Source organism: Choloepus didactylus, chromosome 1 (genome assembly GCF_015220235.1).
Source record: "Choloepus didactylus isolate mChoDid1 chromosome 1, mChoDid1.pri, whole genome shotgun sequence".
Lineage (NCBI taxonomy): Eukaryota > Metazoa > Chordata > Mammalia > Pilosa > Megalonychidae > Choloepus > Choloepus didactylus.
The window spans coordinates 195,717,671-195,740,685 of record NC_051307.1 but is presented as its reverse complement, the minus strand read 5'-3'; the positions used below and the strand labels follow the sequence as shown (position 1 = coordinate 195,740,685).

Below are 23,015 nucleotides of genomic sequence, written 5' to 3'. Positions count from 1 at the left end.
GCTTTAAAAATATACACATTTTGTATAAAAGGTAACATTCAAAGTGCAGTTGAGATTACCATTAATTATAAACTTCACCATTTGAAGGTTCTATTTTTATAGCGTCTTCTTCCTTTTCTCCTAATGATTATGCAGGTGTTGGCGACTCTGCTGCACCTTACTGAGTGCCAGGTTCCCAAAGAGGGAGCCAACCGAGTTATCTGAGGAGTGGGCAAAAGCAGCTCATCCATTTCTATTTAAAAAGATTAATTATTTCATCATGTAGCAGATACTTAGGTTTTTTCAGTATTAAATATTCTCTTTGCTTTTCCTCATCTCATCTCCATACCTGTGACATTAGAGTTAACTCAACTCTTTGTTTCTGTTGCACCTTTGGAATTGCTCAAGTATAGCAGTGCCTGTATTATATTACTCTAGAGAGAAAACACTGCTTCACGTACTGCAAGATACTATCTTTTTCTGGTATGTCTTTTATATGTCTTTTTCATCTTTGTGCCCTGGAACTAGGGTCAGAGACTGGAACCAATAATTTGTTTGGTGATTATATTTAGAAATTTTGCCAAGTACAGCTTACTCACAACTCTAAGGGGAATGTTCAACATGCAGCCCCTATGTAATTTTGGGAGGGTCCCTCAGAGTGCTAAAGAGGGAAAGGAATAACTGGCCAGTAACCAATTTAAGATGCTGGCACTAAGAGGGATCAGTGGAATAAGATGCCTCAGGGAGATGGCCCTCTTATCCTGCTCACCACTGATTTCCAGTGTGCAGCCTTTCTCAAAGTTCTGTCTTTCTCCATGGAAACATTCCTTACATTTAGGCTCTTCCAGTACCCCACCCGAACCTTCTCACCTCTCAAGCAAAGCCTCCTGCTGGCCCGCAGAATTCCTGCTCATCCTGCTCAGTATTTCTTTGCTGTGCCTCCCCCAGGTCCAGAGCCTGCCAGGTGCAGACTTACATCATATGCCTAGCTCTGGAGGTCCTTCCTAATGGTGTTGGTTAGTATAATAAGAAACATGGGAGCCATGCAGGTGCCAGGTGCCATGCTGTGTTTTACAGACTTAACTTTATTTAATCCTTGCAACAACCATATAAGGAAGCTATAATTAGCATCCCAATTTTAGAGGAGACTAAGGCACAGAGAGGCCAAGTAACTTGCCCGGAAGTGGCAGAACTCAAATTTCAATCCAGGCCATGGGCTCCTCTTCTCACTGCATCTTCTGTTGGGTCCACTACAACCCAGCCTGAATGCCTTCCTCATAGCCAGCACCACGTTTCAAGGCAGGCAGCTCCCTAGATCTTTCCATGAAGATGCCTTCTTGTGTCCACTGTGGACCGTGGCTCAGCCTCTCATCCAGGCTCTCCTGTTCCATCTCCCTGTCTGCATCTTACCCCCTTAAGTCAAGCTCGAGCCACAGTTCTTCCATGAGGGACTCTGACCGATCTCTGTTCACCTTTTCTTTGAATTTAGTACCATCTGTTTAGCATTAAACTATTCTCTTACTGGTCAAGTCTGAAGTATGAGATTTTTTTTTTTTAAACAAACACATTGGAGCTTATACATCAAAATGGGTGTTAGTCCCCTCAGAGTTTTCTACCTCTCTCCTCCATAAAAGCACCCAGCTTTGAATTCTACATCATCAACCTCATCTGCCCACACTCCTAGGTCACTTGCCCTCGTTTCTTGAGAACTTAAGGACCTGGTTCACAACCACTCTCTACAAAACACCCTCCATAGCACAACCCTGTGGGAGACCCTTCCACTTCCAGGGCCACCCACTTTAAGACCTCTCTCCCCCACTGCCCTGCCTCCCCCTGACCTCAGCCCCTCATAGCCTTCACCTTGTCACTGCTGCATGGCCATGTCACTGGCCTCAAAAGGCCCTCAATGCTATTTAGTTGGTGGGTGTTTGGATATTATGTTCAGGATCCTTGATTCAAGTTTATCACTTGATTTTTCTAAATGATCGCAAATGGCAAAGTTAAGATTTCTTTATCGTAAGTAGGGAACTCTCTTAAGATGACAATTCTGTCATGAGTGAAAAGCCAGATAATTTCTCACCGCCTCAAGAATCAGATTTTCCATGCTTTAAGTTGCATTCATAAACACGCAGACAACCATTTTTCTACTTGACTCTGGAAACAATGGTTAAAAAGGTAGAATATCATTAGAATTTAACAGTTCTAATAATATTATATTAAATTTAAGCCAAAAAATAAGTCCTATTGTACAAAATGGAATCAATGTATTTTCATCTTCCCCTCCTTCCTTTTTTTCCCCTCCTTCCAATCCCTCAACCTTCCCAAATGCTTTTTGGTGTGAACAAATAGTTGACAAAAAAACCTATAAATGGCTGTTAAGCGTATGGCTACGTGCTCAACACCCCTCTAGTAAGTAATACAAATTGAAACCACACTGAAATGCCAATTTTCACCTATCGGATTAGTGGAAAGCCACAAGCTGGACATTATCCCGGGTCAGCAAGGCTGTGGAGGAGCAGACACCCTCACACTCTGCCACTGGGAGTGCACATTTGCTCAACACCATGTCAGGGTCAACTTGGCACATACCAAAATTACAACTGTGTATGTCTTTTGACCCAGCAGTTCTACCTTTGGGAATTCATCCTACAGATATATCTGGATATGTGCAAAATGACAAATGTATAGGATGTTCATTGCAGCATCCTTAAAAATTGAGAACAGCATGAAGGGTCATCATTGGTTAAATAAATTATGGATGTTCTCTATGTATCAATATGGAAAGAGCTCTAAGAGTAGTAGGTACAAAAGAATGCAGAACGGTATGTGCTGTATGTTCCTTTTCTGTAAAATGGAAATAATATATTCCAATTTACTTGTACATCTGGGCAAGGGACACTGGGGGGGGGGAGGAGCAAGAGGGATTTTTTTACTATATACCTTTTTTTGTTCCCTAATCATGTGACTTTGTTACCTTCAAACATGTGTTTTTAAAAACTAAGCAAAGTATATAATTTTTAATAATAAATTCAGAATAGCTAGGGAAAATCGCTCTTTGCTATTGCCAAACCTTAGATATTATTTTTTTATCTGCCTATGAAAATCTATCCTCCCTTAAGAGTTTTTAGTACCGTGAGTTCTGAGTTGTTAAAATTAGTATTGCTATTTTGTAACTGTGAGGTTATTTAGTATCCCTAGTGAAAACCTAATTGCTAAAGAAGTAGTTCATATTCCTTTTACTTTCTGAAATAGTATTACGCATATGTAGTTGATTTATTTAAGAGAAAGAATGATAAATCAGCATTTTTCTTTAAGAAAATAGGCAGAAAACAAAATTTTATGTGATTAAAAAAAAGTATACTTATATTGATACCAGTTCCCTATACAATAATATGAAGTTTCTCTCTTTTGGAGCAGACTTGCCAGCATGTTACTTTTTTTAAAGATTTTTTTGTGGTAACATATATACAACACAGAATTTCCCATTTTAATCATGTTCTTGCATACAATACAGGTATTAATTACATTCCCAGTTTTGTACCACTATCACCACCATCCATTACCAAAACCTTTTCATCCTCCCAAACAGAAACTCTGTACCTCTTAAGCAATAATTCCCTGCTCCTCTGACCCCCCGCCCTGGGATCCTTGGTAACCTGTAATCTACTTTCTGTCTCTATGAATTTGCTTATTCTAGGTATTTCATATAAGTGAGATCAGAATATTTGTCCTTTTGCATTTGGATTATTTCACACAACCTGTCTTCAGGGTTCATCCATGTTGTCACATGTATCAGAACTTCATTCCTTTTGATGGCAGAATGATATTCCATTGTATGGATATTCCGCTGAAAGACATTGGATTTTTCCACTTTTGGCTATTGTGAATAATACTGCTCTGAACATTGGCGTACAAATATCTGTTCAAGTCCCCGTTTTCAATTCTCTTGGGTTTATAACCTGTAAATGAAATTGCCAAAGTATATGATAGTTCTATGTTGATCTTTCTGAAGATCCACGAAACTGTTTCTACAGTGGCTGCACCATAATACATTCTCGGCAACAGTCTATGAGGGTTCCAGTTTCCCCACATCCTTGCCAACACTATCTGCTTTTTTTAATAATATGCTTTACTTTTTATGTCTTCTTTCTCCTATATCCACTGTTCTTTATGCAATTGTTTTCCCCCACTTCCTTTACTCTGTCAAAGATGTAATGTGTTACATTAAGTCAAAACCTGACAAACACAAGATATTGCTAACTTCTTCAAGGAGTGGACAAAAGTATTATATCCTAATCCTTGGAAACAGTAGGTAGAAGGCATTCCTTGCCAAAACCGCATGTGCTCCTGAGCTTTAACGGGCGATGAAATGTAGAAGATTCGTGTACATGAACCCTGGTCCCTACGAGGAAATGGCAGTGGAGGTCCCGGCCTCACTGTTCTCTACTCTTTCTAAGAACTCTACATGCTAGTGTTAGCTATATGTTTCTCCTGCCAGGATACTTGGCTTACTGTCAACAGTGTTTGAACAGTTCCTGAAAAACCAACAACACAAGTGATGCATTGCCTCTGTTGTAGACAGTTGTATTTGTATTTCTGATGTAAAGAAACATGGTCATATGTTTGGAAGATGGAGATCATTTTTCGGACTTTCACTGTTTCCTAAGAACTGATTTAGACATATTTTACTGAGTTGTGTGCTTGTGTTTTAGATTCCTAGCTGCTAAAACAAATGCCATCCAACATTAACAACATTAACATTATTTATTGCCTCTCGGTTTCAGAGGCTAGAAGGTTTGCTTCCTCCTGGGCTGGCTGGCAATCTTTGGGGTTACTTGGCATTTCCGTCACATGGCAATGCACATGGTGGTGTCTTTTCTTCCTGCTTCTGGTAACTTCCAGCATCTGGCTGCTCCCTGTGGCTTTTGTCTGTGGCCTTCTCTAAAAGGCCTCCAGTAATAGGATTGAGACCCAGCCTTTTTCAATTGGGCTACACTTTAACTGAAGCAACCTCATCAAAAGGGTTTATAATGGGTTCACACCCACAGCAATGGATTAAGTTTAACAACATGTTTTTCTGGAGTACACAGCTCCAGGCCACCACAGTGGTTTCTTTGTAACTCTTATTGTTTTAGCTGAAAGTTTTCAGGAAATATATATAAAGTAAAAGTCTTTTTTTTTTAAATTAACTTTTAATTTTTTAATAGTTTTAGAGTCACAGAAAAGTTGCAAAAATAATACAGAGAGTTCCCATATAACTTTCCCTATTTTTAACATCTTATATTATATGGTATGTTTGTTACGATTAATGAACCAATATTAATACATTATTGTTAACTAAAGGTCATACTTTATTCCAATCTCCTTAGTGTTTGCCTAATGTGCTTTTTCTGTTCCAGAATCCCTTCCCAGATACCATATTATATTTAGTTTTCATGTCTCCTTAGGCTCCTCTTTGACTGTGACTATTTCTTAGACGTTCCTTGTTTTTTATGACCTTGACAGTTTTGAGTCCTGTCAAATATTTTGTAGACGGTCCCTCAGTTGGGGTTTTTCTGATGTTTTTCATGGATGAAAACTGCCACTCCCATCATGTCATATCAAAGGTACGTACTAACCCTATTACTTCTCGTTGGTGCTGACCTTGACCACCTGACTGAGGTAGTGTTTGTCAGGTTTCTCCACTGTAAAGTGACTCTTTTTTTTCTTTCCTTCCATACTGTACTCTTTGGAAGGAAGTCATTAAGCGCAGTTTACATTTAGGGACTCGTGAATTATGTTCCACTTCCTTAAAGGCAGAGTATCTACATAAATTATTTGGAATTTTCTTCTGCAAGACAGATGTGTCTCTTCTGATTTATTTATTCAGTCATTTTTTAATATCAGTATAGACTCATGGGTATTTATTTTATACTTTGGGTTATAATTTAATACTATTTAATTTTGTTACACAAATTGTTCTAGTTTTGGCTATTGGAGAGCTCTTTCAGTTGGCTGCCGGGTCCCTCTGACGTACTCATCTTTGTGAGGTGTTTTTTGTTTGTTTGTTTTATTACATTTCGTTTTGTTGAGCACATCCTTACTTTTTGGTACTGTAAGATGCTCCAGGCTCATCCTGTATTTTTTCTGCCCCAGTCCTAAAATGCCTGATTTAGGGGCTCTGATTCCTTTTATTAGGAATAAAGGTATTTCTAATACCTATTTGGTATTAGAAACCCAACTCTGGGTGCATCTGTCTCTTTACTTTTAACCTATCTGAGTCCTTATATTTAAGGTGGTGTCTTGCATCTTGCAGACAACATATAGTTGACTCTTGTTTTTTTCCAACTCTGGCATTCTCTGTCTTTTAATTGGTATAGTTAGACTGTTCACATCTAAAATGATTATTGATACAGTTGGATTAATATCTACTATGTTTGTAACTTTTCTATGTATTACGTTTGCTCTTTATTTCTTTTATACCCTCTTTTTCTGCTTTCTCTGGTTTTAATTGAGCATTTTATATGATTCCATTTTATCTCAGCCTATTAATTATACTTCTTTAAAAAACTTTTATTGGTTGCCTAAGATTTTATAATATACATTTTAAGTAATCTAACTCCACCTTCAAGTAATGCTGTACCTTTTCTCATGTAGTATAACCCAGTATTCCCAATTCCTCCCTGTTGTGTCTTGCGACATTGCTGTTATTCATTTCATTTTCTCATATGCTCCAACCACCTAGTAATTGTTACTATTATTGTTTTAAACCAATAGTTACCTTAAGATCCATTAGGAATAGAAAAATAAAATATTTCATTTTACTAATTTTTATCCTTTCTGATTCTCTTCCTTTCTTTCTGTAGATCCAAGTTTCTGACCTGTATCATTTTACTTCTGCCTGAAGGACTTCTTCATTTTGTTCCTAGAATGTCTTTATTTCTTCTTCACTCTTAAAGGATAATTCACTATATATAAATTCTAAGATGGTGATTTTTCTTTCAACACTTTAAATATTTCATTCTACTCTCTTTTTGCTTGTATAGTTTTTGATGAGAAGTCTGCTCTAATTCTCAGCTTTATTCCTCTGGTTTCTTTAAAGATTTTTTTCTTGTCTTTAGTCTTCTGCAGCTTGAATATGATATTCCCAGATGTAGACATTTTGTATTTATTCTGTTTGGTGTTCTCTGAACTTCCTGGATCTATAGTTTGGTATCTATCATTAATTTTGGAAAATTTTCACCATTATTACTTCAAATATTTCTTCTGTTCCATTATCTCTTTGTTCTCCATGTGGTATTCCAATTATGCAGCATTATACCTTTTAATTTTCTAATACTCCTTTCTTGTTTTTGTTTTCATTCTTTTTCTCTTTGCATTTAAGTTTGGAAAGTTCCTTTTGGTCTATCTTCAGGATCACTAATTCTTTCCTTTGCCATCTCCAGCCTACTGATGAGCCCATCAAAAACATTCTTTGTTTCTGTTACAATGTTTTTGATTTCTAGCATTTCCTTTTGATTATTTCGTAGAATTTCCATCTCTCTGCTTACATTATCCATCCATTCTTGCATTTTGTCTACTTTTTCCATCAGAGTCCTTAACATAGTAATCACAGTTATTTTAAATTTCCTATCTAATAATTCTAACATCTGTGTCTGGTTCTAGTGATAGCTTTGTCTCTTCAGAGTGTGTTTTTCTTGCCTTTTGGCTTGAATTGTTATTTTTTGTTGAAAGTCAGATGTTTTATTGGGTAATAGGAAGTCAGGTAAACAGGCCTTTATTGTGAGGATTTATGTTAATTTAGCTAGGAGTTGGGCTTTGTTTAATGTTTATTGTAGGTATAGATATCAGTGACTTCAAATTCCTCTAGTGGCCTTGTTTTTCTGTCTCCTCTTTAAGGGCTTCCCTATGTTTTCCTCCACAGAAGAGTCTGTGTCTTGCAGCTTTTTCAGCTGCAAACTCCTGTTACTACACTGGATCCTTGTAGGTTTGGTGGTAAGGTGTTGGGGAGAGGAATCCTCCTACAATCTTCTGATTAAATCTCAGCTTTGGTGGGCCTGTTTCTCAGGATTCTGACCTTCACAAGTGTCTCTCCAGTGGTATAGCTTTTTCTCCCTGCCCCCTTCTCTCTTCCCTGGCTGCAGTGTTCCCAGTCTGTTTCCTGCAAGCCCTGACCCCTGTCTACTATGTTTTTTTGTTTGTTTGGGTATTTTCCCCCTTAGGTGGAACAGGAAAGCTGGAGGGGGCTGGAGTGGGGAGGAATTTTTTTCTTCAAGCTGGAATCAATTTTCAGAATTATGCTTTGTTAAGTCCTTCCCCAGAGACTAATCCTTTGTTATGGACGTATTTCACAGTGTTGACTCTTCCTCTCCCCCTGCAAGAACCATGAGGGGATCTTTTCTGGATTCTTACCTTGAGAACCCGGTGAGGTTTCTAGAGGCAAAGGCTATGAAAATGTGGAGACTCCCTAAGACTGCACCCCTTAGAGGTTTCTCACTAACACTCTTCCACCACACTCAGACACCAGCAATTCATCGCAGTTACCATTTAAGTGTTCTCACCAGTTCTTGGCTCCAGCAGCTTCTGTTCTCCCTAAGCAGTTCTTGGATGCTACATCTCTCTAGATGTACCTGTCTTTTCAGATTTCAAGGTTGTGGTTTGCCCTCAGTTCTTTTACTAGTCTAAGAAAAGTCATTGATTTTTAGTTTGTCCAGCCTTTTTTTGTATTGACAGGAATGATAACTTCCAAGTTCTTTGCATATCAGATATGAAACTGGAAGTGCTTGGAAGTCTTTTTTTGAGGAGATTTTACTTGGTTTTATATAAATTTATCGGTTACAGAAATAGTAAATTGAAGTACATGGTCAATAGTAAATATGCTAAATTGTGCGTCAGGAAAATTATTAAGCAGAATGTTTCAGTAGCTAAGTGTTTTAGTTTCCTAGGCTGCTCAAAGCAATACCATGAAATGGGTTAGCCTAAACAATGGGAATTTATTAGCCTATAGTTTTGGCCAGGAAAATGTCAGGCCATCATCAAATCAGGGCATAATCAAGGCGATGCTTTCTTCCTGAAGACTGGCTGCTGGCAATCCTTGGCTCCTCTGCCACATGGCAAGGCATATGGTGGCATCTGCTGGTCTCTCCTTTCTCTTCAAGATTTTGTTGCCTTCAGCCTTTTACTTCCATGGCTTTCTCTCTGCCCCAGTTTCATAAAGGACTCCAGTAAGTGGATTAAGAACCATCCTGAATGAGGTGGGCCACACCTTAGCTGAAGTAGCCTCATCAAAATTTCTTACTTACCATGGGTTTACACTCACAGGAATGGATTTGATTAAGAACCTGTTTTCCTGGGGTACATAGAGCTTAAAACCACCACACTCCACCCTCCGGACCCCAAAAGACATGTTCTTTCCATATGCAAAATACATTAATTCCATCATAATATCCCAAAAGCATTAATTAAATCATTTCAGTAACAATACTAAGTACAAAGCCTCATCAAAATCAGGTTTAGGTGTGGTCTGTCCCGGGGCACAATTCCCCTCAGTCTGTGGACCTGTGAAACCCAGAGAACAAGTTATTTGCTTCCAAATTTCAAAGGAGAGACGGGTGGGATAAACATTCCCATTCCCATAGGGAGAGATTGGAAGGAAAACAGGAGTCATGGGTCGCAAAGAACTCTGAAACCCTGTAGGTCATATTCCATTAGATTTCAAGGTTTGCGCATCATCTATGGAATGATAGTTTGTCCTCCTGACCTGATGGAGCAGCAGCCTTACCCCTTCCAAGTGCTGCTTCAGAGGCCATGCTCTCCTCTAACACTGGGGTGAAGGCTTCACCTTCTGCGAACACTGAGGTGACAGCCAGACTCTCCGCAGTCCCTGGGGAATAGACTCCAACCTCTGAGAACACTGGGGTGGTAACACTCTTCCTGAACAAGAGGGTAGAATGCCTGCCCTCGTCAAGCTCCGGGACAGATTCATCTTTTTCACATGCACAAATGGGCCCACTCTCCTGTCCCTAGCTGATGTCTTCTATGGTTCTGCCCTTGAAGTAATTTCTTCTTCAATTTGGCCCTTTACTGTCCCTTTTAGTCCAGGCTAGCAGTGGTTTCGTTCATACAGATCTCACAAAAAAAACTTTTTGGTTTTGCATGTAGTACACAGGGATCCAAAGCATCAGACAAAAGAACTTTCCACACCTTCTTCAGGATAACTCCATTTCCAATCCTGATTTGCACTGAGATGGCTGACCTGTTAAAACCTTACATGGAGCACTATTCTCTGGATACTTGCTTTCCAGAAACTCAGAGTTTTCCAAACCATCAAATTTCTGGTTTCTAACTGTGCCCAAGAATTCAGTTCTTAGCTTATCCTTTTCCTTTCACATTTTACTATAAGCTGCTAGGAGGAAACAGGCTTCATTTGCCCCACTTAGCTTAGAAATTGCCTCAGCTAAATATCCAAGCTTATTGTTCTCAAATTCTGCCTTCCATCTGACATCAGAACTCAATTTTGCCAAGTTCTCTGCCACTTTCTCTCCCAGTTTCCAATAACACATTCATCATTTGTGCCTAGGCCTCATTGGAAGTATGTTTAGCCATTCATATTTCCACCAACAGTCTCCTCAAAGCAGTCTAGACCTTTTCTATCAACTGTCTCACAATTCCTCCAGCCTCTACCCATTACCCAATTCCAAAGCTGTTTCCACATTTTTGGTATTTGTAATAGCAGCACCCCACTCCTAGTACCAAAGCTGTGTTAGTCCGGGTTCTCTAGGGAAATAGAACCAACAGTAGATATCTGTAAATATTATGAGATTTTTATAAGAATTGTCTCACATGACTGTGGGGATGGGCAAGATCCAAATTCCATAGGTTGAACTGCAAGCTGGGAACTCTGATGAAGGTTTTTGATGAATTCCCCAGGAGAAGCTGGCTGGCTGAAGTAGAGCTGGAAATTCACTCTTCTGAGTGCTGAAATCATCACTTCTCCTTTTAAGTCCTTCTGCTGACTGGATGGGCTTTCCCTCATTGTTGAAGGCACTCTCCTCAGCTGATTGCAGATGTAATCAGCCGTGGATGCAGTCAACTTACTGAACCCCTTCCTCTTCACCATGGCTGTGGTGTCAGATGAACTGTCTGGGCTCTCAGTTCAGCTCTGTCACTAACGAGCCCAACATTAGGCAGGTTGATTCTTGGCCCTCCTTGCACTATTGTAGAGCCTGCCACCCTCATGGGACCCCTGGGATGCACCATATCTGGCTTTTGTGGCTAATGACTTAGGGGTTACAGGTGTGTGTTTCTCCGTGTGATTTAAATTCTCATTTGATGGTCCAATTAATGTGAAGTAAATATATAGTAAAATGAAACAGCAGTCTTAGGATATCATTTTGCTTTTAGGCCTTGATTGGAAAACATTTCAGGGTTATTAAGTGTGGCTTGATTTTTGTCAAGTGACCAAAATAATTGTTGAGAAAACAAAACAAGCTCTAAATAACACGTAACCCTCCTACAGAGTTCACTTCCTTTCCTGATCATCAAATCTGGCCTAGAAACTGTTTTGTGCATGATATGTGGCTCTGAATGGGAGGAACACAAGCAGAGCAAATGTCAATCTCTTTAATGATGTATAGGATATGTTCTTTGATAACACAGAGATTGCCAAAGCCTTGAAAGCCAGCTTTCTCACTCCAGTGACAAATTACAACCCCATCATTCAGTGTCCTTCACCTTATTAGCAAGTCTCCACAATGGAGATTATATTTTAAAAAGGAAGAGCCAATGAGGCATTCCAGTTTCATTTACTTGTAACCCTTTAAATTATTTCCTTCTATTCCTTTAGTCTAAATAGTATTTTTCCCCCAAACTGTTCTGTTAAGTGGTGGGATAGGGGAGGAAGAGGTAAAATCTTTTCATATTTTTATAGCAATCAATCACTTTCATCTCACTCATTATTTTAATTGACTCTCCTAATATTTTACCATTGCTTTTTTTCCTGTACACTTCTATTAAATTTTGGCTTTCTATTAACCTCTCAAGCCCAACTTCTTGTCCACTGACCGATCTTGGAAAATAGCCTATGTGGACATAACAGCAGCCCAGGCTCCCTGCGATGACAGTGATGACCTGTCAGTGCCTGTGTGTCTCCCCAGTGCTCCAGGAGCTGACCTGATGTGCTGGCCTCCCAGGCACTGCTCTGCCCTTCGAGCATCTTCTCAGGGCAGGTCAGGTACCCACCAGGTGTTTGGGGCCTGGAAGATCCTGTGAGAGAGCCTCCTTGTAAGCTCCAGAGAAGATTCCTAGTCATTACATTATTGATACGAGGACAAAGTTTGTGATGCTTTTTCATCCTTTAACAAATATTCATATGAATTAATTGATTAAATAATTAGTGAAAGCTTTCAGTCTTTTTATATACTCTGTACCAAAAGGTGTCAAATTAAGGTCAAAGGTCAAATCTTCCTACTGCCTATTTTGATAGGGTTATATTGGCCACACCCATTTGTTTGTGTTTCATCTATGATGGCTTCCATTGCCACAATGAACAGCCGAGTGGAATAGTTGTGACAGAGACTGCATGGGTGCAAAGCCTAAGATATTTACTCTCTGGTCCTTTAAAAAGTTTGCTATCTTTTTTGTCTTCTTTTGTTTAGAAAAGTAATGCAGGCATATGGGGGGAAACATTGTGAAGTCCAAATAGTATAATAAGGTAAAAAGCAGAACTCTCTCAGCAGCACTCACATTCCCACTCCCCAGGACAATCACTGCTAAAAGTTTCTGGTTTGGGTTTCCCCAGTAGTCCTCATTATAAGGAATTAATATACTTCCTTTTCTTGATTTTTCAACTTAGACATTATCTGTTGACTTACTGCTATGAAAGAGTTATTCAGCACACTTATGTGATCTCCCATCTTACCCTCCCAATTTTTGTTGAAATATTATTTTATAAATTATTATAGAGGTGGCCTTTATGATGTTCACCTAAAACATCTGTTTCTTAATATGTTAAGTTTAGGTAATATTGCATCCTCTCCTTGAAGGTGAGATTATCAACAAACTTAATTTTCCTTTGACTTCCATTCCCCTTTCCATCTCCCCATTTTTATTGGCTTTTATTATTTTTATATTGTGAATTATAATGTAATTATAATGTTCTGTGATTTGAATCTCAGTTGATTATAAAAACAGAAGAATAAGCATTTGTAAGTATTTTGAATATTATATACTGTTTAAATATTGTTATTGAACCCAAGGAGAAGGAAACATAATCCTAAGAGTAACACGTTGCTTCTTAAAAGAGAATCTTCTAAGCATTTAATGTCGCCTTTTGTTTTCAGGGTCATCTTTTGTTTTCTTTCTAGCTTCCTCTGAGTCATGGTGAGATGCTACTGTTTCTCATTTCCCTGGTCATCCTCTTAGATTCTATTTTCATTTTACTGGAGTACCTCCTCAAGTAATTTTCTTTTTCATATGACATATATGGGCAGTAAGCTTTTAGTTTATGGGCTCCAAAAATGTCTGTTTTTTTGCTCTTTGGGATTAGTTCTCTGGTTCATCTTGGTCATTGTATGGTTGTCCTCAACTGTGTGGCACCCACTGGTGGTTGGTTCCTACTTGTGTGTGAAGGACTGTGTGGATGAGGACAGGAGCTGCTGTGCCTTTCCTCTACCAGTGTGCAGGTTTGTTCCCAGAAGACCTCTCCCTGGGTGGGAGGTTCTACTTGAGGAGAGTCCCTGGAAGGTTTTGGGGTGGGAAATAGGGATTTGACTAGCCTCACTTTGAATCTGAAGAACTTGAGTGTCTTCCTCCCTGGGCAGCAATGCCCCTCCTGTTTGGCCTGCTTTTGTGGGTGGTTTGTTAGGATTTGGGGCATCCCGCTGTTTAGTGGGAGTCTGGCATGACCTTGGGCTCTGCTCTGCTTCTCTTTCTGGCCCAGCAATCCAACATGAGGAGCTCTTCCACAGACTACATGTTTCCCTAATGGAAAGGTCTTTGGCTTTAGTGCCAGAGTGGAACCTGCAGCCACTCTGCTATGAGGTGGCAGGAGAAAGGGCTCCTGGCAGCCCTGGCTTTTCTTGAACGCATTCACTTTGGTGATGACTCCCTGGCCCAGTCCTGCCCTTTTAGAGGGTGGAATGTGAGATTGGCACCTCTCTGGGCTCTTCTGGGAGGATCTCCCTTTGTGTCTGGAGGAGGGTTGAGCTACCCTTTCTACTCTGTCTAGCAACTTCTCTTGTTTTCCCAACTCACTCCTTTTAGACTATGTATTTCAGTAATTTCAGGGGACACTTGGGTGTTGGAAGAAGTAGATGTGCATGCTTGGTCTACCATCATCAACTGGGAATTTTTAACTTAAAAACCTAATTCTTTATATATATTTTTCAATCTCAGCTCCAGTAATCATTTCTTATTAATTTGCATTTGGCTTATAATTTTCCTGGTAATCAGTAGAGGATACTTCTTTTGAAGGAGTTTTTGTTGTTGTTCAGTGGTGGCTGGGCTTTGAATGAAAAGAGGTAACGCTGCAGACACACCACTGTAGAAATCATAGTAGCTTTTCAGAATTCCAAGAATTCAACCCTAATTTGCATTTTCTATTTTGGAAGAGACAGGGTTGTGGACACACTGCTACTAAACACAGTTGCTACTGCCAGCCATATCATGAGGTTTCTAGTTTTTGCAAAATAACATGGTTCTAATCACCCTCTCTACACTGGCACGAGATGCCCAAGGGTTTGACAGCCCTGCAGTGACCAAAGGTGGGTGACGGGCTGGGGGCAGAGTAGGCAGCACTTACCATTGGCACCAGAAAACACTTTGCTTCCCAGTGTTAATTTTCTCTGGTCTTGCTCTTTTTTCCTTTCCCAACCAAGACACCCTAAAATCATTACTTGAAGTATATTGTTGTGGGGAGCCAACTTCTTTGTATTGATTAGTTTTCAAATTCTGCCCATCTCCTTACCTCACCGTCCACAATTCCTTTTCTCCTTTACTTTCTTTCTTTACTTTGTTTAGGATATCATTTTGTGAGTTTTACTTCAAAGGAAGATTGTTGCTAAAGATGTACAATCATGGCCCATACAATGTCTTCTCTTTTTTTAAAGACAGGCTGCTTCCACTAAGCTATTCATTTTGAGTATGTTTTTCTTCAAATCTGAGCAGATTCCTATTCATTTCAGGTTTTCTTTTATTTGAGTAAACAAGTCAAAATAGCTAAAATGCTTCTTATCATTTTTTTTCTCGGATCAGTTAGCATAAAAACAGTTCCCAGCCCTGTAACAGATTGGCTGTATGGAAAATATAAACAAGATTTTAAAAAGTGGTCTCTTTGAAACACAGTGCTAGACCACAAAAGCTTGTGTAAACCTTCATGATATCAACTTGAATTCAGATCCTGGGTAAAAGAAATGAGTAGATGGAAGGGAGTGCGGAATCTATATTAGGCTTATCATTGATACCATATATCTCTTGTACATTGATACTTTCTGTGGCTCTTTACCTTTCTTCCTCTACACCCAGTATCTGATATTAAAGCTGCTTATATCTCTCGCTGTGGTGTCTTCCCCACCCTGCTCCCAAGTCGTCAAGGTTATACCTGGGGATGGGGGGCGGGGGGTGGATTGAGATGAGAGGGAGAAGCAACAGAAAGAATGTGCTAGCACCAGCTAATTAAATTAGTTAACAGGTATCTGAAAGGTTGCTATTCCTTGACCCTCCTAAGAATGTTTTATCTTTTTAAGGATGATATGTGTTAAATCAAATAATGTATAAATTGGCGAAGCTTCTGGGAGTGTAGCCCAATAAAGCACAGTAATAATCAGTGTGATAGGAGATTTGGGGAGGTCAGGAAGAGGTGACGAAGGCCACCATCTAAGCAGTCTGGTCCTGCATAAGGGCTCTGTAAATATTGTGGAGTGAATGAAAACAAAGTGTCTGCCTTGCCAGATTCCCTGAGCTGTAAGTTGTTTGGTTTTGGTCTGTTTCCTGGGCAAATAGGCAGCAGTGACCAGATAGGGTTAGGAGCCTCTCAGGGCATGTGAAAAGTAAAGAAGATAAAGAAATCACCGAAAATGGTACCATTCAAAGAAAACCACTGTGAAGATATTTTTTTTTTCCGATCTACTTAATAAAGTTGACATTTTTCGTTTTTTGTTCTTTAAGACTTGTTTTTTTCTGCTGAGGATTGTGATTATCTGTTCTGAGGAAAAGGTACTTAATAATGGTTTAAGATCGAATCCATAAAAGAAAAGTAAGAACACAGCAATTCTCATCTGTCATTGCTTATTTAGAATTTGGCTTGCATATTCTGAACAATAACTTATCTTTTCTTTTAAAATTCTTCAGTCTCAAATTATTGCCCTCAAATTTTGTTGTGTTTTTTTTTTTTATTAGAGAAGTTGTAGTTTACAGAAAAAACATGCATAAAATACAGAGTTCCTGTATACCACCCTGTTATTAACACCTTGCATTAGTGTGGTACATTTGTTATGGGTCGTGAAAGAACATTTCAATAATTGTACTATCAATTATAGTCCTTTGTTTATAGTAGGGTTCACTGCTTATGTTGTATAGTCCTATGTTATTTCTTTAAAACATTTTTGTTTTAGTAACATATATGCAACATAAAATTTCCCCTTTTAACCACATTCAGATATAGATTTCAGTGCTGTTAATTATGCTAACAATGTTGTGCTACCATCACCACCATCCATTACCAAAACTTTATAATCAAACAAAATAGAAACTCTACAATTTAAGCATTAACTCCCCTTTCCATACCTCCATCCTGTCTCTCTAGTAATCTGTATTCTAGATTCTGACTCTATGAGTTTGCATTTTCTAGTTATTTCATTTCAGTGAGATCATATGATTTTTGTCCTTTTGTGTCTGGCTTATTTTACTCAACATGATGTCCTCAGGGGTCATCCATCATGTCACACATGTCAGGACTTCATTCCTTTTTACGGCTTAATAATACTCTCTTTAGGTCTATACCACATGTGCTGGTTTGGATGTATTATGTCCCTCAAAACACCATTATCTTTGATGCGGTCTTGTGTAGGCAGGAAACGTATTGGTGTTGATTGGGTTGGAGACTTTTGACTGGATGTTTCTGTGGAGATGCGATCACTCAACTGTGGGTGAGATCTTTCATTGGATAATTTCCATGGAGGTGTGACCCCACCCGTTCATCATCGGCCTTAATTAGTTTACTGGAGCCCTATATAAGCTCAGACAGAAGGAGCGAGCTTGCTACAGCCAAGAGGGACACTTTGAAGAACACACAGGAGCTGGGAAGAGAGGAGCTGCAGATGAGAGACAGTTTGAAGACGGCCTTTGAAAGCAGACTTTTGCTCTGGAGAAGCTAAGGGAGGAAAAATGCCCCAAGAGCAACTAAGAGTGACATTTCTGAGGAACTGCAGCCTAGAGAGGAATGTCCTGGGAGAAAGCCATTTTGAACCCAGAACTCTGGAGCACACTCCAGCCATGTGCCTTCCCAGCTAACAGAGGTTTTCTGGACACCATTGGCCATCCTCCAGTGAAGGTACCCGATTGTTGATGACTTACCTTGGACACTTTATGGCTGTAAGACTATAACTTTGTAATGAAATAAACCCCCTTTATAAAAGCCAATCCATTTCTGATATTTTGCTTAGCAGCAGCATTAGCAAACTGGAACACCATGTTATATTTAACTATTCATAGGCTGAGGGACACTTGGATTGCTTCCCTTTTTTGGCAACTGTGAATAATGTCACTATGAACATTGGTGTGCAAATATCTGTTCAAGTCCCTACTTTCAATTCTTTGGGGTATATACGTAGAAGTGGGATTGCCAGGTCCTGTGATAGTTCTATACTTTCTGAGGAACCTCCTCCAAACTGTCTTCCATAGTAGCTGCACCATTTTATATTCCCACCATCAATGAATGAGTGTTCCTATTTCTCTACATTGTCTCCAACACTTTTAGTTTTCCATTTTTTTAACAGTAGCCATTCTAGTGGGTGTGACATGGTATCTCATTGTGGTTTTGATTTGCATTTTCCTAATAGCTATTGATGCTGAGCATCTTTTCATGTGCTTTTTGACCGTTTGTATATCTCTTTGGAGAAATGTCTATTCAGGACTTTTACCCATTTTTTAATTTGGCTGTTTGTCTTTTTATTGTTGAGTTTTAGGATTTCTTTATATAAGCTCCATATGAAACCCTTATCACCCCCAAATGCTTAAGTTTCCCCTGGTCAGCTCACCTTTCTTGACAGCGACAGTGTCAAACCTCCTGCTTATAGGCAAACCCTTGCCTTGTACATTGGCCTGGCTCCATGCCTTACGTCTTCTCCTTCCCAGATTATCACCTTTTGCCATTTTTCTGGTTTCTTCCCCCAAAGCATTTCAACATATTCAAGTCTTACAGCTTTAAAAACAAAAAACAAACAACAAAAAAAATGAATACCTCACTCACACAGTTCTTCTCCAGCTACTTTCTCATCTCTTACCTTTTCTTCCCAGCCAAATTTCCTGAACCCGCTGTCTGCCTCTCCTTTCTCCAGCCTTGCTTCCCAGTCCCTTCTCAGCCCACTGCGCTCTTGCTTCTGTGACCACCACTCAGCTGAGACCACTCCCACAAAGGTCACCAAAGGCTTCCTGATGGTTTAATCCAAATGGTTTTCCTCAGCCTCCACCTACTTTTCTTTCCAACAGCCACCTTGACATGTCCCTCCCTCTCCCTTTTGCCTCTAGAACGCCATGCTCTCCTAGGTTTCTGCCTATCCCCAGTCTGCTGCTGCTTAAGCTTCTTTGAAGGCCCCACCCCTCCACTCAGCACACACGTTTCTGTTCCTCCAGTTCCATCCTGCACCCTCTTCGCAACTCATCTCATCTTTTCTCTCTCACTGCACATCCTTGTGTATCTCGTCCATTCCCTTGGCTTTACTTACCACTTACACACACACACCAGTGACTCCCAAGTCTGCCTCCAACTCTCATCGCTCTCATGAGACTGAGATCCGTCTATGCTGCTGCTGACTCATCATCTACACATAGACGTGCCACAGACACCTAATCATCTGCAGCCCCATACCGACCCCTTTTCCCAGCAGCCTGCTCCTTGTATTTATCACTTCAGTGGATGAGCCAGGGAGACCCATCAAATCCTTCTGCAGGTGAACCCTTGGGGGGTCCATCCCATTGCTCTTCTGAACTTCAGGGCACCTTGCCGATTTGCCTGTATTTCTTTAGCCTCCAAATCTGTCCACTCTCCAGGCCACATATGGAGAAATCTGATCATGTCATTCTTGTATTAAACTCTTCAGTGCCTGCTCACTCCTCAACCTGCTTACACGGCGGCTTCCTCATCTGACTCCCATTACCTCTCTGGCCTCCTCTTTCTTTGCCATCAGCCCCCTGCTTCCAGTCCTTTGTAAATTTGTTCTCTCTCTGGAAACACTCCCCACCCTTTTCTTGCCTAGCCAACTCCTTTTCATCTTTCATTGTCTCTGCTCAAACTTCCTTCCTTCAAGAAGTCCTCTTTTACCCACTAAACACTGGGATAACTACTGGTCTGTGTGCCCCTCTCCTTGAATATGCTCTGGCAGGAACCCTAGCATGTGGTTTTGTGATGGCCCAGATAATTACGTATCTCCCCATCTAGACTGTGAGCCAGGACTTCATCTCTTTCACTGTATATCCCCCAACATTTAGCCCATGCCTAGTGCTCATAATCACTAAATCACTATGAGCAGATGGAAGTACCGCTGCTTTCCTGCTGGCTTTCAGTGGTGCTGGTAACTAGCTTAAGGGTGCCCCGCTCTTTGGTTTGTTTGGGGGCTCTTGGAGGAGCATTACCCTGGAGTTGTTCAGTAGGAAGTTAAGAACTTGAAATAAGTAGGCCTTCTAGGAACCTACTTTGCAAACAAAGAACCAGTTTCTTTACATATGGACTTTTAAAAACATTTATTATAAAACATTTTTAGGAAAATTAACTACAGAGAATTACTTTTAAAAGCTTGTTACTATATATGTTTCTGTGTAAGGGTTTTAACCAATTCAAGTGACCTCTTGCTTTGATTAATGCTGTCTAATCAATACCAAATTTTTTCAACTTATGGTGAGGAAGGAGCTTATGAACATGCACAGCATATGGGAACCATGAGTGCCAAAGTTTGTGGCAGCCTTGCTCAGTCAGGCAACATTGAATCCTGATTCTCGAAGAAGAGTTAACACACTTTCCAAGTGCCTTACATCCAGGAAGTATGTCCTTCCTCCTCAGGGTCTTTATTCTCACTAATCCCCACCAAGACTCAAAGAAGGAGGATATGGACACCAGTTTGTTAGAAAGAGGGAGAGAGGCCAGTGGCGTGGTCATGGTGGGGAGAGGCAGCTTGAGGCCATGCATTTTCTGGAAAGTATAGAAAATTTCTTTTCATCCATAACTGTTTATTTCGTATCTAGTATGTCCAGTGAAGAAATACATAAAATCTCAGTTCTTTAATAGAATAAAATAATGGTGCAGCATAGCTTTTTATGAATGGTTCATATATTTCTTTGTGGATTACATCCAGGTTCCTTGTTCATTCAATTCAGTTAGGTCACAATTACTACATATAATGTCACCTGGTCCATGCTGTCTTATCTACTTGTTTTACTACTGTAGACCCCTACTCAGGATGTTCCAGTGTCCTCTTTAGTCACGATGGCCCTGGTGGTCTCTGCCTGTCCCTCATCCACTCCAGGTCTCTGGTTAATGCCAGGCAGTACCTGGCCTACCCTGGGCTTCTGCCGATTTTCAAGTCTTGTGATATAATTGTTACTTGTTCTAGCATGGCACTGATTTCCTTTACTATTTCATGCTTCTCCCAGGAGAATCCACTTGTTATTTATCCCTCATGCTCCTTTTGAAAATAATTACAGTGAGGAATTCATTTAATTTTTTTCAGCTGTCTTCTTTTTCGGTCAGTAATTCAATACAGCATTTTTATAGAGGCTGTTCCATCTCCATTGGCTTTCTTAATGCCTTTTAGTTTCCTTATTTTAAAAAACTATTTCACAGCTTTTAATATTGAGTGATTCATGCCATCATCAAAGAGGCAACATTGTCCTTTTGATCATTCAAATATTTATGGGTGTTGATCCTGGATCACAAGATGATGCTAGAGTTGGAGAAGCATCAGTAGGTTGAGGCTGTGTTGCTGAAGAGCTGGTTACCAATGGAAGTGATACTGATTTATTTCAGTTCTAAAGAGAAAGAAGGATAATTTTCAGTCTCCTATTATTGTGTTATAGAGAACCTATTTAAGATGCTGATGAAGAAGGGGAAACATAATAGCCAGGTTTTAAGTTTTCCATGTTATAATGAAAAGGAGGTACTACATTTCTGTGTACCTGCCATACAGTACATGGAGTCTGCAACATAAGGTAGTGCATTGCAGTCAATCAATTAATCAGTGTTTATTGACTGTCATTTCATGAAAGGAACTGCACCGGGCACTGTTGGGGAAACAGAGGATTCAAGGCATCTGATGTTTCAGACACACGAACATTTCATATAAATCTGAGTGTAGCACAGGGAGGATGTTGTTGGACAGAGGAGAATGGAGTGAGTCTGCAAATGCCATGCACTAAGGCACATTAAAAATCAAGACACAGATAGAAAATACACTTTATGGAAGTCTTCTAGGAATAAATTTTATTTTTCTATAAGACATCAAGAGTAACATAATATCTTGATGTCATAGAAAAATAAAGTTTTGTGGGAATAACTCATTTTAATAGAATAAAGTCAGTAATTACTGAATGGGTCATAGTGGTGTGGATTAAGTATAATAGGAGTGGTTTATCTTTGATATTTCACAGATCTAAAATTAGAAATTGCCCAAGATTCATGACAAGGATTGTGGATTGCTTAAGTACTAATTTGTTTCCTTGCACATATGGTCTAATGTGTCATATCAACATGTACTCTTCCTTTTTTTCAGCATGCACTTCTGTCTTTAAAGTTTATACTTGCATTTGCCATACCTGATAAACCACGGCATATCCAGATGAAACTGGCCAGATTGGAGTTTGAGTCTTTGGAAGCACTTAAGCAGCAGGTAAGAGCAACTCTCCTGAAAAATAAATGTGTTTCTTTAGCAAATGACAAGAAAGATAATTCAGAGGAATTGTGTTCAGCATTTCAGCCTACCAGTTTGTTTCCTTCAGTTACCAGTTTAAATAAATAGAGAAAACTCCTATTGAAGATGGCAGAATAAAACCCAAATCTTAATAGTATGAACAATAAATAGGTTTTAAGAACTCAATTAAAACAAAAATTTGCAAGGATTGTTGAAGAATAAAGGTAGTTCCAGCAAAAGAACAATATACAGAGATTCCAAGAATTCCCTGGGGCAGCTCCCCACACATTCTAATTCTGCCCTCTATAGAAACATTATTGAAGGAAAAGTGAACAAATAGAATCCTGATTAATATTTTGTACAACAACAAGAGAGAACAAGAAAGTATGGGCAGAAGTGGCAGAAATTGCCACAAAAGTAGAAACCCCCTCCCAGGTCCTTCACTTTCTACCAGAGACCAACAAAAAGGGACAGCAGGGAGGGGGCAAGTCAGAGAGAGAGAAAGAGAACAAAAAAGCTGTGCAAGAATTTCCCAGTTTGATGATTTTCTGCTTGAAGGAGACAGAAGATTCCCAGATGCCCTGAGCTGGTTATATCCTGTGATGCATAGGAGTTTAACCAAAGAGAAAATCAGTAAGGCAATGTCATTTGAGGGGACAAGCTCAGGGTCATCGTCTCTTAGGCCTCCAAATCACTTTTCACAGAAATGAGTTAAGAGGAAAAAAATTGCAAGGAGCACCCACCTAAGTTGACCCTCTGATAGAAGTGAGAGCTCCAAGGGTACTCACCCAGATTGGAGGGCCCCACACTGGATCAGTGAATAGGTGGGGTGACCCTGAACAGGACTTGTGATAAAGAATACAGAAAAGAGGGGAGCCCAGGTCCCCCAGCTATAGCTGTGCTCATGTGTATCACACCATAGGTCAGAAGACTCGGCCACGT

At 39.8% G+C, this 23,015-nt stretch overlaps 1 protein-coding gene across 3 annotated transcripts in view; it reads left to right on the top strand.

The window, feature by feature from the left end:
* Positions 1-23,015, top strand: part of ANO10 (anoctamin 10) — a 230,655-nt gene that overhangs the window by 153,747 nt on the left and 53,893 nt on the right. For all 3 annotated transcript variants that reach the window (XM_037848459.1, XM_037848469.1, XM_037848474.1), the window contains exon 12: positions 21,936-22,052. In XM_037848459.1, coding sequence (XP_037704387.1) covers positions 21,936-22,052 — 117 coding nt within the window. The remainder of the gene's footprint in view (positions 1-21,935; positions 22,053-23,015) is intronic.